The sequence below is a fragment of the Esox lucius genome, chromosome 2 (assembly GCF_011004845.1).
Source record: "Esox lucius isolate fEsoLuc1 chromosome 2, fEsoLuc1.pri, whole genome shotgun sequence".
Taxonomy (NCBI): Eukaryota; Metazoa; Chordata; class Actinopteri; order Esociformes; family Esocidae; genus Esox; species Esox lucius.
This window is the reverse complement of record NC_047570.1, coordinates 10,541,900-10,559,777: the sequence shown is the minus strand read 5'-3', so window position 1 is coordinate 10,559,777 and position 17,878 is coordinate 10,541,900. Positions and strand designations below refer to the sequence as shown.

General features: G+C 38.5%; 1 protein-coding gene across 5 annotated transcripts in view; it reads left to right on the top strand.

Annotated features, from left to right (window-relative positions):
- The window catches only part of cdh8 (cadherin 8), a 115,931-nt gene extending 101,498 nt beyond the window's left edge, over positions 1-14,433 (top strand). For 4 of the 5 annotated variants that reach the window (XM_020051809.2, XM_020051807.2, XM_020051813.2 and 1 more), the window contains exons 9-12: positions 2,084-2,205; positions 2,833-2,950; positions 12,049-12,300; positions 12,391-14,433. In XM_020051809.2, coding sequence (XP_019907368.1) covers positions 2,084-2,205; positions 2,833-2,950; positions 12,049-12,300; positions 12,391-12,878 — 980 coding nt within the window. In that variant the 3' untranslated portion in view covers positions 12,879-14,433. The remainder of the gene's footprint in view (positions 1-2,083; positions 2,206-2,832; positions 2,951-12,048; positions 12,301-12,390) is intronic. The other variant, XM_010863925.4, reaches the window with a different exon arrangement.
- Positions 14,434-17,878: the final 3,445 nt, after the last annotated feature.

Genomic DNA, 17,878 nt, shown 5'->3' with positions numbered 1-17,878 from the left:
AAGTTAATACAATTAATTATTGTTTGAATACACAGGGGAGTAAAGTGTGTTAATCTGGAACATTTTGATTGAATTAAACAGCTCAATAGTCAGTTTGTGGAAGTGCAAGTGCATTAAGATGCATCAAGTAAACAGTTTTAAACACTAACACCATAGTGTCTGCACCAATGCCGGCTTCCATTACAGATAAAGGAACAACCGTGATCCAGGAAACTGACTATACAAAGTATTTTAGGCTGAACTACAAATGACTTAAATCATTTGTAAACCTTTAATTGCATACAGATTGTTTCAAAAGGACTGTATGTTATGATGAAACGTAATAACATACAGTCCTTAAAGTTTACCATAAATTTCAATAAAAAAAATCACTCTTTCTGTAATTGCAGGTGATCTCTAAGAACATTTATAGCCTACAGATACAGCCATACATACATGCATGGTAGACTTATTTTACAGATTTTAATGTGTGCCTTTTCACAACTGTTTAGTGTCTTGAAGTGTTTGTACAAATTCTACAAGATATACTGGGATATGTGAGCACACATTGTTAGTGAGCTAGCTTATTTCACATGACTCACCCTGGTGTGTCATAATACCTGGTCAGATGGTCCTCTCAGTTTCAAACATGCATTATAGCAAAAATGAAGGTACTAAATGAAACATTCCTATTATAAAGGAATATGTGAAAAAGCCCTAAAGCATGTTAGCAATCATTTTTAGTATTGCAATTTTATTTTATTGAACCGTCCAACAAAGCTCTCTCTGTATATATGTTTTTTTTTTTTCTTTTTGCATTTATGACAAATGGAACACATTGATTATCAAGACAATGAATAAAAAAAAACAAGAATCAAAAATTTGAATATGAAAGTTGGGTGTTATAGGGCAGACATTCATGGCATGTTATTTGAAACCCAATGTGTCTCTGCTGATATTCATTTTAGTCTTTCCAAGACTGGTGCTATACATTTCACTGTGCCATCCGTGCCTTTTGCTAAAGTGACTGTGACTCAAGACAGCAGCATCACTGAACACACTTAATAGAAATTTACCAAAATAAATATGGCTGTTTACTATTCTTTGTGGATTGGAGCCAAGCAGAAATCCTGTCTGGCATGCAGAGGAAGAATTGTGTTCCCAGTCCAATTTCATTGCCATTTGCCTCCCAAACGGTGTCGTGTTCTGCTGCCTGCACCAGTTGACATCTGACTAATCAGATTGCATTCCTGGCTGTGGTGGAGTGAGTCACTTTAACAGAGGAAAACATGGACACTTCTCTATTTCCAACTCAGTCCATCTATATTACCTTCAATCAAACTGTCTATTTTAGATTCTCACTTTTTCTCGTCTCTTTTATGCTTACCTCTGGGCATTTTGTTCTGAATCATTCTAAAGTGTCAGATGCACTTTTTGCAGTGTAATTTGACTGTGCTGAGGGCTGCTTATGTCAAAATCACATTTCACAATCTTATATCACAATCATACATCACAGTCAGTTTGTTGTCTTTACAGCATAATCGTGTACATGTATATAATGAATTTCCAAAGTCAGCTGAGCTGTATGGTTTTAAAAACCTACAAAAAAAACCTAGGTGTCAACAGCCAAGGATATCGCTCTATTGATCAAATGAATACTGTAGATAATTGAATTAAAAGTTAGTGGTAACAAAACTAATTAAATACAATAATTTACAGGGGCCCTCAAAACAGACTGTCAATTACAGACGATGAATAATTCCAATAAAAATCTAATCTAATTAAATTGCCATTTATTGTCTTTTTAGACTTCAGCTGCCATTGATTCATTAATATGCATTTTTAACCCTCATGTATAAAACATGAGAGTGTTCAGGGGATTTGAAAAGCACTTTGAATGTGATTATTTTTTTCTCACAAATCCTGTTTTGCATTCTTGATATCAGCTAAAACTGGCTTCTCATCTGTCTTTCTATCAGGCTAGGGAATGAAAAAATAAATAAAATCTGGGTCATGGAACTTACCTGGGATTTAATTTTCCTCTGTACAGTATCCATTATTTTTTTCTATTCAGTGTCTGTTTTCTGTATTTTTTGTTTACCAGGGAACCACAGCCAGATATCACGGGCTATCGTTGCCATCAGAGTGCTGGACATAAATGACAACGCCCCAGAGTTTGCGACAGAATATGAGGCTTTCCTCTGTGAAAATGGCAAACCTGGTCAGGTAAGGGCCATTCATCAAGCCTGCCATTGTCGTCTTCGCCTGCATCTCCTCAGTAATGATCAGCCATGGTGAATTATAGCCTATTTATTTCACTGGGAGAGTACAGAGGCAGGAGCGTGGCCTTTCTCTGAAACACTTCTCTCCTGATACAACACACAGGGACTGAGGAAAAATGAGAGCAGTCAGAATTGATCAGAGTGAATGATAATTCAGAGTTGTCTTTCATGTCCTCCTCCAGATGGCACAATGGATCTGGAGCCAAAATCCTGGACAAGTCCTTTGCATTCTACTTCAGATCAATCCTATTAATTCCGACGACTGCAAAAAACAGACAGATATGTCAAAATAGATGAATTTAAAATTCTAATTAATTACAAAGACAAACAGCTTGATAAGCATTATGATGGCAGATTAATATATGAACCTAGTAACCAAAAGTGTGCCAGATGAGACAGCTTTTCATTGAAAATAGGCCTAATCTCATAGTCCTGGAATGAATGAGGGATATTGAAAATCTTGTCTGAGCCAATATTATGGTCAGGCTATTTGTGATGTCAAAACAAAATAATGGATGAACTGTCCCTAAATGCTTTGGGATTTTTTCTGCCTGTGTCTGGGTTTCCACAGGTGATACAGACGGTCAGTGCTGTTGACAAGGATGACCCAATACAGGGACACTACTTTGAATACCGCCTCATCCCAGAGATGTTAAACAATCCTAATTTCACGATAAAAAACAATGGTGGTAAGTACAGAGCATGTAATACAATTACTACAACCTTACTTAATGTTTTCAATGGTCAACCATTTATTCCAGAATTTTGTGCCATATAGCTAGCAAGGGTTGGGTAAATAACATTCTAATCCATTACAGTTGCTAGTTAACTGTGACTAATACAATTAAATGACATATTGCTGGACCAATCAATGTTTATATAGACCTCCATCAATAGATGCATTTTACTCTATGCAATAATAAAGTAGCATAATGCATGAAGGCCCATGAGTGCAAGCTAGACCACCTGTGAGAAAAAGCTCTGGCCTCACTCTCCACCTACTGGACCGGGCTTGGTATTTCAAAGCAATTAAAAAAGGCAGCTCCATATTTATCCTTTTGTGACTGACAATGACAAGGAAATCACACAACCTTGTTTAGCATCATCAGTCGCCTCATGAACCCTACAGATTAGCTTGAAGTCTAAAATCAACACTGAAGGAAGACGGTATCCTCGGTAGCTAACCTGTCTCTGGCTCCTGGCACAACCCCCATATCTGCTCATCCTCTAAGTGACTTTGCTCTGTCATCACCTGCTGCTGAATTAGAACTAATATTCCAGTCTATCTCCTTAACAGTCCCTATCAACTGGGTTAGATATTGTCACTGAGACTCTTGCTATCACCCGTGCGCTCAAGAAGCCTTCCCTTTACTGAGACCCACACTCAAACCACAGGCCCATTTCCAACCTCCCATTTCTGTTCAAATTTCTTGAGAACATAGACAAGTTCAAACACACCTTAACAGTAACTGGCCTTAAGATGTTCTCCGATTTTGCTTCAGAAAAATGTATAGTACTGATCCATAAAACCTTGATGAAGGCTGAAAACGACCTGTTCACGGCTGCGGATACAGGACCCCCCACCATCCTCATTATTCTGGTTTTCACACAGTAGGCCGCGCCTTTCAACCGTTGCGCCTCAGAGAGCAAAACCCTGGGCTGGTTGATCTCCTACCTCTCTAAACACAAGCGGTATGTTAACCTCCCGTAATGGCAATTTTTCTTCCTGCTCGTCCTGCTTCGGCTTGGCCAGATCTTCAGACAGCACAGCATCAAATTCCCCAGGTGTACATTAAAAGCCTGACGCCACATCTACTGTGCCAACTGTGTCCAACTGTCTGGTTTGAGGTAATATATTGACTGTAGAACAAAACCCCTGCAGATTCAGCTCAACTATAGACGGCCACATCATTCTCAACTATTAGGTCACGATCAACCTGTGTGCGAAGTTGGACCCTGCTCTCCCGTTTAATGCCCACATTAGTAATGTCTGTAAAACATGATTAACACACCATCTTCTGCCTAAGACCATCACTTACAACAATTGATGAAAAAAAATCTTATCCATGCATTACCTTTCTACATAATTGATTATGGGAATGCAGCAATTGGGTGCCCCATCCATTCGTCCTCCATTGGGTTCTTGTCCTCAAATAGTTGGCTTTAAACTTCTCCTCCTTGTCTACAAAAGTCTAAATTGCATTGACCCTGTCTACCTGTGTGATCTTCTCTTCCTTGGTGAACCTCCATGTACCGAATGATAAAGCCATGCCAAACTGCTTTTTGCACCAATGACCTAGCTCTGAACAATAGGGGACCATTAATTTTCCTCCCACGCAACACTTCTATGGCATTCCTTTCCTGTCAATGTCAAGGCTGTTTGGTTGTGGCGTTTAAAACATGTCTTAAGACACATCTTAATTTAATGGCCTACCTTTATAAAACTCTAATTTGTCCCTATAATTTCAACAACTTACAGGGAAACATCAGAAAAAAGAAACTAAGCAAAATACATATACAGTATATATAAAATTGTTGTATGTGTTTCGCTTTGGCTCTTTTATTTTTTTTTGCATTTGGCACAGATTGTTCTTGTATGAAGAAAAGCGCTTTACAAATATAATAAATTATTACACAAGCTTGCCAAAGGCAAAGCACAACTATAGATTTCTTTCCTACTTTGCTTTTTTTTATCACAATCAACACAAAACCAACTTTTAAATGTACAGTTGGACCAAGCTTAGATTGCCTTAGATACATTTTATACACACTTAAATATAACAATATTTAAAAGTATTCAATAGGAAAAAGGGTGCATACACTTACATGGGGAAATGTTGTCAATTTCAATCTCCTTCTACACCGTTAAAGCAACTCCAAACCAACTTTCATAAGTTTAGCTTCTAACTAAATATTCCCTAAAATCTTCCATTAACCATTTACATAATTTGCATTGAATAATTCACTAAGTGGTTTAAGGTCACCAAAGACTCAACAAATATTCTATAGAATGTTTTGACTATACCAAGTCAAAATATTTGTAATTATACAACTGTACAACTATACATTTGTATAATTAGCACACATTATCCTACCCCCAGAAACTCTTGAACTGGTCAAGTAAAGACATCAATCCAGCTTTCTATCTTTCAGGCAATCCCAACTTCAAAAACTATAGTATACATTTCAATGTATGATTCAGTACAGATAACACGATTAGGCTATATCTCGACATTAGAAAACAAAGCCTGACTTCTAGTCATTCTTCTATATTTCCAGTCATACAGACCTGCCAAGGTGTGTATACAGCAACAAGGCACAAACAAAACCCTGTTTCTGTTCATGAACAAGTACATTGCCTAGCACAAGACCATCTTAAATCCTTTCAGACCAACATATGATAAGGTGAAGGGTAACAGAAATCCTGTTAATTTAATTAACACAACTAAAGCCAAGCGCACTAAATTGTCTCTGTAGAGAAATAGACTGCAAAGCTGTTATCATTGTATTTGGGGAGATTGTGTTATTTGCGACCTTGTGAAATGCATTTATTTCCTTGTGTTTCCAGAACATATGCAATAAGGATGAACAGACCTGCTTAGGGAATGCTAGGGAGAAATGTAATTGGCACTTCTGCTGTGGGTCTTATAATTAAACCGGTTTGTTCAAGGTTGAATCGAATGCCAGACTAATAAAATTGACAGGTCTACTATATACTTTATGTTATGTCTTTGTACCGTACGTGTATATTAATGTTTTGTAACATGTGATCTATGTTTTGGGTGTACCCCAGGAAGATTAGCTGCTGCTTTCAACTGTAGCTAACGGAGGTCATAATGAAATCAACAAATTCCAAATTATTAAATAACATTTGATGTTCAAAAAATGGACTTGGAAATGCTGAACATAATTAAAAAACGGAAATAAAACAAAGGACTTATAAACCTACTGCATTGTTTTACTGTCATGATGGAGTGATTAGGCCCATTGCATTAAAACATTGTTGAAAATCAAATGCTGCTCTCATAGCATTGGATATGATAGAACGTCTGTCAAAGAATTAATTTGCTATTGGAAAATTGTTTATGCTTTTCTCTGTGCCACTTTGATATCTCAATAATTTCAGGGTCTTAAACTCTATTACAAGTGCACAAGTTTGAACATGATGTGCCAAGCCAGCCCTATTGTATAAAAAAGTATTGAATCAGCACAGTACTTGTGGTCTCCTGAAATGAAACTAGGTTTTGACATATTGTGGAGCACATCACTGCGGAGGAGTTAAGAAGGTGGGCTACCCCGTCAAACTTGTATTCCATTTGGGCTGGAATCCAAACTATGCTGTCGCAACAGTAGATTTTTCACTGGCTGTCATGGGTTGCAAAAACAATGATTGATAGAAAACTTAGGCTACGCTTATTCAATCCACCATTACTTGATTGCATAGGCTACATTCAATAATATATATTTGTGAACAGCCATTCACAACCACAATCAGTTGGTCAAAGGCACAAATTATTCAGAAAGCAGCAGTGTGATTCACATTGTAAGAGATGTAGTATCAATAAAAGTCCAAGTGATATCCGTAGATACAGTGGGGAGAAAAAATATTTGATACATGGCCGATTTTGCAAGTTTTCCTATTTACAAAGCATGTAGAGGTCTGTAAAAATCCAGAAAATCACATTGTATGATTTTTAAATAATTAATTAGCATTTTATTGCATGACGTAAGTATTTGATCACCTACCAACCAGTAAGAATTCCGTCTCTCACAGACCTGTTAGTTTTTCTTTAAGAAGCCCTCCCGTTCTCCACTCATTACCTGTATTAGCTGCACCTGTTTGAACTCGTTACCTGTATAAAAGACAACTGTCCACACACTCAATCAAACAGACTCCAACCTCTACACAGTGGCCAAGACCAGAGAGCTGTGTAAGGATATCAGGGATACATTTGTAGACCTGCACAAGGCTGGGATGGGCTACAGGACAATAAGCAAGCAGCTTGGTGAGAAGGCAACAACTGTTGGCGCAATTATTAGAAAATGAAAGAAGTTCAAGATGATGGTCAATCTCCCTCGGTCTGGGGCTCCATGCAAGATCTCACCTCGTGGGGCATCAGTAATCATGAAGAAGGTGAGTGATCAGCCCAGAACTACACGGCAGGACCTGGTCAATGACCTGAAGAGAGCTTGGACCACAGTCTCAAAGAAAACCATTAGTAACACACTACACCGTCATGAATTAAAATCCTGCAGCGCACGCAAGGCCCGTCTGAAGTTTGCCAATGACCATCTGGATGATCCAGAGGAGGAATGGGAGAAGGTCATGTGGTCTGATGAGACAAATATGGAGTTTTTTGGTCTAAAATCCACTCGCCGTGTTTGGAGGAAGAAGAAAGATGAGTACAACCCCAAGAACACCATACCAACCGTGAAGCATGGAGGTGGAAACATCATTCTTTGGGGATGCTTTTCTGCAAAGCGGACAGGACAACTGCACCGTATTGAGGGATGGATGGATGGGCAACAACCTCCTTCCCTCAGTAAGAACATTGAAGATGGGTCATGGCTGGGTCTTCCAGCATGACAACGACCCGAAACACACAGCCAGGGCAATTAAGGAGTGGCTCCATAAGAAGCATCTCAAGGTCCTGGAGTGGCCTAGCCAGTCTCCAGACCTGAACCCAATAAAACATCTTTGGAGGGAGCTGAAAGTCCGTATTGCCCAGCGACAGCCCCAAAACCTGAAGGATCTGGCGAAGGTCTGTATAGAGGAGTGGGCCAAAATCCCTGTAGAAGTGTCTGCAAACCTGGTCAAAAACTACAGGAAACGTATGATCTCTGTAATTGCAAAATAGTTTCTGTACTAAATATTAAGTTTTGCTTTTCTGATGTATGAAATACTTATGTCATGCAATAAAATGCAAATTAATTACTTAAAAATCATACAATGTGATTTTCTGGATTTCTGTTTTAGATTCCGTCACTCACAGTTGAAGAGTAACTATGATAAAAATGACAGACTTCTACATGCTTTGTAAGTGGGAAAACCTGCTAAATCGTCAGTTTATCAAATACTTGTTCTCCCCACTGTATGCATACTCTACATCACAGTGTCTGGTATGTTTTGCCCAGTGAACACAAACATGGAGTGGTTGCAACCTTGCAATGTCCTGTGCACGTATTCGCTCATGCAAATGCAAACACCAGCGTCCGCAAACTCACTTACAGTGCAGTTATATCAAGTGGTTATGGCTTCCAGTGATTGATTAAACACAATTATACACATTTAAATTTAACCACAGTCAATAATACATCTTGAATTATTATAAATCTAATAAAACCATTGTATTCATTCTACAATATATATATATTTTTTAAGATCCAGAAATAAACTGCAATTGACACCTGCATATCGAACATGTCATCATCTTCTTCCGCTTATCCGGGGCCGGGTCGCGGGGGCAGCAGTCTAAGCAGGGATGCCCAGACTTCCCTCTCCCCAGACACTTCCTCTAGCTCTTCCGGGGGGACACCGAGGCGTTCCCAGGCCAGCCGGGAGACATAGTCCCTCCAGCGAGTCCTAGGTCTTCCCCGGGGTCTCCTCCCGGTGGGACGGGACCGGAACACCTTCCCAGGAAGGCGTTCCGGAGGCATCCGAAAAAGATGCCCAAGCCACCTCAGCTGACCCCTCTCGATGTGGAGGAGCAGCGGCTCTACTCTGAGCTCCTCCCGGGTGACCGAGCTTCTCACCCTATCTCTAAGGGATCGCCCGGCCACCCTGCGGAGAAAGCTCATTTCGGCCGCCGCATATCGAACATCTTAACTGTAAATATCAACCAAATTACAATGTTACTTTTTTAGAGTCCAGTACAAGTGCAACCTTACCTATATGCAGCTATATTTCTCAGATTTACTGGAAATCAAGACTTATCTCCACTGTACACAATCACTGAGCGGAGTGTTCACTGCTAAGAACCTTGTTCTCTTTAAAAGTCCTGATAACTTTCCCACAATATGTTGAATCATTATACCATAACGTTGAAGGCACTAAGAAGGTACAGCCTAAACATCTTTAGACAGTGCCAATAGCCATCCAAACAAGTTACTTTTGAAATAAACAAAGCAACCTGCAGGTATAGCCTGAATTATTGTCCTGGTGAAGATGGGCTGAACTGTTATTTATATTGATTATAGATCAATATATAATTGTTTACTGTTTTTCAGTTTCTTATCGAGATAGGTTTGCACCACTTTGTATAGCGATACTGATAATTGGAATAAAATAAAACATTTTGGTTTGAAAGCACAGAAAAGCTAATTAATTATTACAATATTCAAGGCTTTTGTTAGAAACTACAACAAACATACATCTCTTCTGAATTCAAGCGTATACCAAGAAGTAGTCTGCTTTTGACAAATACATATTTATTTTGAAGACCATGTTTTTGGTACTTACAGATTTCAGCAAAATTGTTATCTAACTGATTACATGTAACGGATTGAATGTAATCCGTTACTCCCCAACCCTGTAGTTAGCAGATGCTCAATAGTCTGGTCATCAGCTACTCTTTACTCCCCACTGCATTTTGAAAGAAAGTAAATGAGTAGGATCCAAATCGTCTGTGGGAAGTCTCGCAGCTCAATGTAGGGTGACTTTCTGAGAGCTGTTGCCGCATGGCAGATGGCACTAAATTTGTTTGCTAAATACGACGATTGGTTTAGCAGGCTATCTGGTCTCCTTTTCCCCTCCCCTGCTCTTCTCCATTACTCTCACTGAAGAGCTGTGCTCATCCTGATGTTGTAGCGTAATGTTTTCAAAGAGCTCGGGGCGAATAATCTTCATCTGGTTCTGTCCGCCTGTTTTGATGTGTAGGCTGCAGGCAAAGGGAACTGGTGTGTCTAGCAAAAGGAACATATATAGAATCTGGACATCAAATGCCCAGGCCTCTTTATCTTAATGGAAATCTGCCACCATGGAAACAGGTGTGTTCAGAGAATTCACAAGTTGTAAAGGAAAAAAAACATAAGCAATCGTAAAATAATACAGTCACATATTATATGGTATTTTATCGTTAGATTTTTTTTAGAGAGGATGTGCAATTAAACCCCTAATTTTCCTATTTAGTGATACTGTCACACTAGGAGGTCAAAATAGAAGTGAAACTGAGAACATCATGATAATTAAATTTTTGTGTAATAGACCAATGACGGTTTTCAAAATGTGTATGTCAGATGAACAAATAAACAAACAAACAGTGATGTATTACACATAATCTGCGGGTAAATATGATATACAACTCCGGAAAGAATAAAGAGACCACTGTACCTTTTTCTTTCCTTTCCAAAAAAGTTGAAAAGGTAGGTTTTGAGTGAGGAACAGAAGTGTTCAGTTTGCAGAGGTCTCTTAATTTTAACCCTCACTCAAAACCCTCCTTTTCAACTTTTTTGAAAGGAAAGAAAAAGGTGCAGTGGTCTCTTAATTCTTTCCGGAACTGTATGTTGAATTTCATTCAACTGCCCAAAGGCATATTTCTCCCTTTTGCCTAGCAAACATGGATTGGTGTAATATTTTAAGTCTATGTTTAGCAATTGTAGTGACTCGCAGTAGCCAATGTGTGAGAAATAAAGGCAAAGCACTTGCATTGCTATTTCTATCTGCCAACAACAGGCAGAGCCACTCCACTGAAGATAGCACACCCTTTGAACTTGTATATGCTGGTTTGTTTGTGATGATGACTCTAATTGCAGCGACTGTGCTGTGGAGTGGATAGGGTTAGCCAGGGCCAGGGAACAAGGTCATCCAGCTAGCATGGAGGTATCTCTCCTACTGCACACATGCTATTTAGGTTTTAACGTCGGTTAAAATACCAGAGATGAACTTCATCTCCTCTGTAATACTGTAAATGTAATGCTACTGTGTTTGTTGCAGCAAAGACTGACACAATATCACATTTAAAAAATATATGGCATGGAATTTACTCAATACAATGTTTACTCATCTGTAATCAAATGATGACAACAAATCCAGCCATAATCATCAAGAAAAAAAAAAATCTAAATATCTTAATGTAGTTGGTTGTGTCCCGGTGAAATTACTATTATTTATTTTTTCCATTTGGATGTGAACAGATACTTTTTTCACACAAATATTGTGTATTTGTATACACAGCAGTTGTTTGACCAGGTATGTTTTTATACTTTGCTCTACTTTCATTGTACAATTAGTCCTTTTACTTGTTTTGTTTAGGCCTTATTGCTGAGTTTTCAAATCTCTCTGAGATGCATGGTCAGACAGAGTTTAGAAAATGGGATTGAAACTATCAGAAATGTACTACATCTTCTGTTACACAAGCTTTAATATATTTTTACAGGAATATGAAGTGTTTGACAGTATGTGGGGGAGTGGATATGGTTAGCTGGATAATGAACACAGAGCTTCACAGAAGTGTCATCAAAGAGGCCCTGGCACCTCTCTGGGTTGCCTTGTAACATCATCTAAGTCACTGTCACACTCATGTACCTTCATTTCCACATCTTAAAATGGGTATGACATAGTAAGGTTCAATATATTACAGAGTTCTCAAACTGGAACAGACTTCAACAGGGTATACTGCAATTATACAAACCACCTGGCCGGCCTATACAACCACTGTTCATTTCAAATGATCACTTTTATTTTGATTCTGGAGAGAATGTGGTGTAGCACACTATCAAAAAATGGGAATTTAATAAACAGAAGCTACTTTGCTGCCGGTATTTTCACCATTTCTTTCTCTCCCCACAGACAACTCCATCAGTGTTTTAGCCAAGCATGACACCTTCCGGCGCCAGAAACAGGAGATGTATTTCCTGCCCATAATTGTGACTGACAACGGAAATCCACCGATGAGCAGCACTAACACGTTGACCATCCGAGTGTGTGGGTGCAGCAGGGAGGGTATCGTTCAGTCGTGCAACGTGGAGGCCTACGTCCTGCCCATTGGCCTCAGCATGGGGGCTTTGATTGCCATTCTTGCGTGCATTGTACTACTTTTAGGTAAGATAACACTGATGCTTAACATTGCTAAACCTCTACAAATATTTTGCTAATGAGCATATGACCTTGACATGTCCACTTGTTTGGCAGTTATAGTGGTGCTGTTTGTGACGCTGAGAAGACACAAAAACAAGCCACTTATCATCAAAGATGACGAAGATGTGCGGGAGAACATAATCCGCTATGACGATGAAGGGGGCGGGGAAGAAGACACAGAGGCCTTTGATATTGCCACACTGCAAAACCCAGACGGAATCAATGGCTACCTGCCCCGCAAGGATATCAAACCGGACCTGCAGTTCATGCCCAGGCAGAGTGGTGGCCCTAATGGCGTGGATGTGGATGAGTTCATCAATGTCCGACTCCACGAGGCCGACAACGACCCCACGGCCCCTCCGTATGACTCCATCCAGATCTACGGCTACGAGGGCCGGGGCTCCATTGCTGGTTCTCTGAGCTCCCTGGAGACTGCGTCTTCAGACTCTGACCAGAACTATGACTACCTCAGAGAGTGGGGTCCGCGTTTCAGAAGACTTGGGGAGCTCTACTCAGTGGGTGAAAGCGATAAGGAGACTTGACCTTAGATCAACAGAGACCCTTTGATTTTGTCCACATACTTGTGTATTATGCTAGGGTTTGCCAGCTTTTAGAAACAGCTGTTTAAAAAAGGGGGCCACCTTTTTTACTCTTAGAGTGAAGTATAGCGTTCGTCATCTATCACATCAAGCGCACATGTATTGTTGAGCCAAACTTAACAAAGTCTATATTAGGAGGTCTATGATTCTTGTGGAGTGTAACTTAGATTCCGTCGTGGAGTGTCTAGCAGTATTTTGGGTATTTGTCATTTGCTGTGACTGCCAGAAGCATAAAGACCTGGATTTTTGGTAGTTGCCTGATGAAAGAAGACAGATGGATTGTGTGACGTTTTACAGCCTCGACAACATGATGAAAGTTCAACCTCTAAGGCCACAGAACAATGGTACTACTGAGTGGACCTCAGATCTTTTCCCACCAAGCTAATCGGAAACTAAAAGAAAAAGCAATATGGTCTACATTACAATGTTGAACAACTTCAATATTGGCTTCAAAGGAATTAGTTTAGATATTATTTGATACCAGGTGGCCACATTTATAAACTGTCTGAGCCAGACGTCTTGCTTTATACAACTATTTGTATTTACACGCTCCCAGGTGTGGTTCGCAAATATTACTAGCCTATAAAAGACTAAAGCGAAAGACAAAAAAATTGAAATGTAGAAACTTTGAGGCCTTCTTTTTACAGAAGCAAGCATTAAATACAATTGTATTCAAATGTTTTTTTTAAATGATCTTGTCGATTCTTCATTGTTGTGTTATGATTTGTTTTTTATATATCTGTTCTTATTTGCGTTTTTTATGTGCTACAGCTTATACGTCAGTGGGAGTTTAGATTTAGGTATTTTCAGCAATTCTTTCCACCCCTAAAGCTATTTCATTGGATCTAAAAATGTTTGGATATTGCCATTAAACTGGTATTTAGAAAACAGGAATTAGTGTAAATTAAAATACAGATTCAATTTAATTTAGATATTAGAAGTAAGGAGAACTTTTACACATACATATAGTGTGTGTGTGTGTGTGTATACTGTTTCTCATTATTCTGTACACAGAGTTACAAGTAACCATTTAAGCACAATAGCTGGGATTATTTAATTGATGTGAATATTCAACCCCTTAACATTCTGTTTCATTTAGGAACCACTGGAAACATCAACCCATGAAAATGAAAATACAGACTCTTGCATATTGTACCACGCTGTATGATAGTAGTATAAAAAAATACATGTACATAGAGTTACTGCTAATGTCCTTAGCTTTCATTGAGGTGGTAGGTTTTGTCTATGCACGTTAGCTCTTGCACATGAGAATCTAAGATGGCACTACAGCTGCGTGCATACTCAATTTGTACTGATACAATATATGGCAGTTCTCAGTAGACTTAACAATATATATGAAATAGTCTTACATGCAGATCATATTTTATACTGTGCTTTAATGCTTATAAATGTGTATGTTTAATTAATTACTCCCTGTAATGTAATCTAAGATATCCTGTATTGTTTCCTACTTTGTGAAATATATTTTTATAAATATTGCTGAATGGGTCTGGTTTTCATTAACAGCTAAGGTGAAACAAAGAGGGCTTTGGACAATTTCTACTTGTTTTACAGTATCTATTTCCATCACTGTACATCAGGAAGAACCTACAGTATGTCAAAATGTCATGATCTCACATATCGTATCATTAGCAAGAATTTAGTTGGTAGTAGATGCACTGATTAGTTTTACAACCTATTTTTGTAAAAGGTCTGTCTTTGCTCACGGTACAGGAATCAACAAAAAAAATGACATATGAGTCATTGAAGTCAAAGGTATGGTATTATCAAAATTATTGACTGTGAACCAAATGTTAAATGGCAGACAGAAAAAAAATTGAAATGTCAACTGCTTATCGTTTATATTCCCCTAGCAGCTTTCTTTTTCTGACAAAAAAGTACTGGGATGATGAAGTCATGACTTTATCCACATAAGACACTGGGATTACTCTCAACTTAACCTGTTTTAAGCAACTATTTTCTTTCTGTATAACATGACAAAATTGCAGTTTTTCATTATTGCTACACTAAAACAGGTTCTACTGTATGAACAAAACCATTTTCTAAGGGAAGACCATGTATCCAAACCCCTAAGAACTATTCACCTGTTTTAAAACAAATCTCTGTTCCCTTCACACTTTTTAGCACAATTCTACACACAACTCTTTGTTAAGCACAATTGTCACCATGTTGTCCAGTTGCAAAAACTGCCATTCAGTAACAAAACTCAAATCATTGCAATTCTAACACTCAATGAGTTGTAAACACTAAGAAGCATAACTATTCAACAAAGAATCAGGATGTTGACATGAATGAAAAGGGCTACTGGTAAGCTTATCAGTGTTCAATGGATAAGAACATCAGAGACAGAGGACGACATAGAGAAGGTGGATGAGAAATAGGAAAAGGAAGAAGAACAGTGAAGTTTGTGACACTGTACTTGACCATAACAATGAGGGAAACTAGATTAAGAGTACAGCCAAACCATAGATCACTTACTGTAAACTTATCTGACTACTGGGCTGACCACCCAGTTTTCTGTACTCTGACTCTATATGCATAAGCACACATAGGATAGTACATGAAAATGACCTGAACTTGTGACTCGAATTCATGTTCTGTAAAATGTAATTGTTGTTCTTTTTATAGAATTGAGACTATAACCCTCTCTCTTTTTCCCTTTGTCATCTTGGAATAAATTGCACGTCTCTGTGAATTACAGTGCAAACCCACAAAATGATAAATATATTGTATTTGTATAATTTGCAGTCTATAAAATCATCATGCCAAGTGCAAAATTCATATGGATAATTCTGGAACACATAGTTTTATTTAAATGACAGATTGTATGATTTTTAGTACAATTGTAATTATTGGGTGCGAAGTCTGGGGCTTGGTCCTTAGGGTGTGAGTATTGTGCGAGAACTGTGTTTATAGTTTTGAGCATATGTTGTTGTGAAAATAGCAGTAAAACAATAGCAGTAAAATAACAGCAGGGGGACAGATTTCAACCCATGCTACAGTAGTACAAGTTCACTGGAAATAGTCTTTAACCTGTACTTTATAATGAACAATAGTGACTAAAGGATTTCCATTGGACATGTTCAAGTATTTACTGAAAATTATTCTTATGTCAGAATATAATATGTAAGAAAAATGCATTTATAGATAGTTGGAAATTGTGTCTGCTCTGTGAGATTAACATTTCAAGATGTCATGTCTTATCATTAGCAAGAGGTTTGCTGGCAGTTAATGCCCTGACTGGTTTTAAAAATATATTTCTATCTGTGTGGTTTGTTTGGAAAGCAAGTCAAAGCGTTGGTATTATCAACACGAACCTAAATGTTAAACGGCAGACAAAAAAAGAAAGAAGCAAATGTCAACAGCTTATCATTTTCTTGTGCTCCTAGCAGCTTCTCTTTACTGAAAATAAGTACTGTGACGGTAAAGACTGTGTCCACGCAAGATCCGGTCTTAAAGAAATAAAAACATAAACAAGAGCACATCACCAGCTATCTGAAATGGTGCTAGCGGACAGACACTGATGTTTTACAGATGTAAAGTTTTACAGATGTAATGTCCAGAGCACACCCTCAGGCTGAATCATCCCGCAGTATGACTGCTGCTCTGGAAGTGTTCCTATGGCTCTTCAGAGGCTGGTGAGGTAAGCTTAATGCACCATCTGGGGCATGCCGCCTTCTTTCCACAACATTATTTTACTCCTTACGGAGCCACAGAAAGACCTCATTATGGACCTCACCCAGTCGAGCCAGCATTGTTCATATTGATAACATCTGGCAGAGAGAGATTGTTCAGGAGCATTGTAACCTGGATAGACTGAGAAAAAAAAGCCCTGATCTGCACCTTGGAGCCCTTTTGCACACACAAAACACACATCCGGTTTTATCTGCACACACTCACCATGTACCTGCTCAATAACATTGTCTTCATGGACGGCCACACACACATGCACGCACGCACACAGAGTTGCTCTCTCACACACTCGCGCTCACTATCACACATCCACACATTCAGATGCAATTACGTTCTAGTTGCTGAACACTGGTCACTTACGTTCATTTATATGCTTTCAAGTTAATGTTTGTATTTTTGCATAGAACCATTTAGATCGTCCTACTGATTACAAGAAATCTGGACTGTATTTCTAAATGTGTGATTTACACTTGTGTGAACTTTTATGTCAATAACTTTCTTTTACTGACTTCACCAGTTAGGATCTGATAGACAAGCATTTCACTTAGGACTTAAGATATTTATTCATACAGTACAAAAGTGACAAAGCATATCTGTTCATCAAGTTCTTAAGTTATAACTTAAAAATGCAAATGTAATTCATGTCCCTATAATACATGTAGAGGACTATGCAAAAGGGTTAGGCAGTGTGCCTGCTCTGTGAAATCGTATATCCACTAATCTTATTTGAGTAACAGCTTTTCTCGATTACTAAGATACTTGTAATAAAGTCTGGGTCCAGGTGATCTCCAGTATAACCTAAGGTCCACAGTGGTATTCTTTTTTGCAAAAGCAATTTGTCATCTCTTTCCATTCACAATGCAGATGCTAATTACATGTTTGAAAAATGTGAAGTACACTCTTTACGAAACATTGAAAACGTAGTTGAGTAAATCATGTCAAACTAATTTGAAACATTTCTTCAAATCTGATTCAACCTACTCCCTTGAATGTGAACCTTTTCTGCAAGTATACAAAACCTATTCCCATAATTGTTCAAACAGTAATCAGTCCTTATTCATACATAAAAAAAATGACATTTGAGTTGCAAGAATGGACCGAACAAGGTAAAGGGAAGAGGGGTCGTGATGGGTGTTGGTGGAGACATTGAAGGGCAATATTATTTTTTCATTTTAGATTGGTACCACAGTTATTGACCAAGTTGTCAGTCATGGCCTTTCCATTTGAGA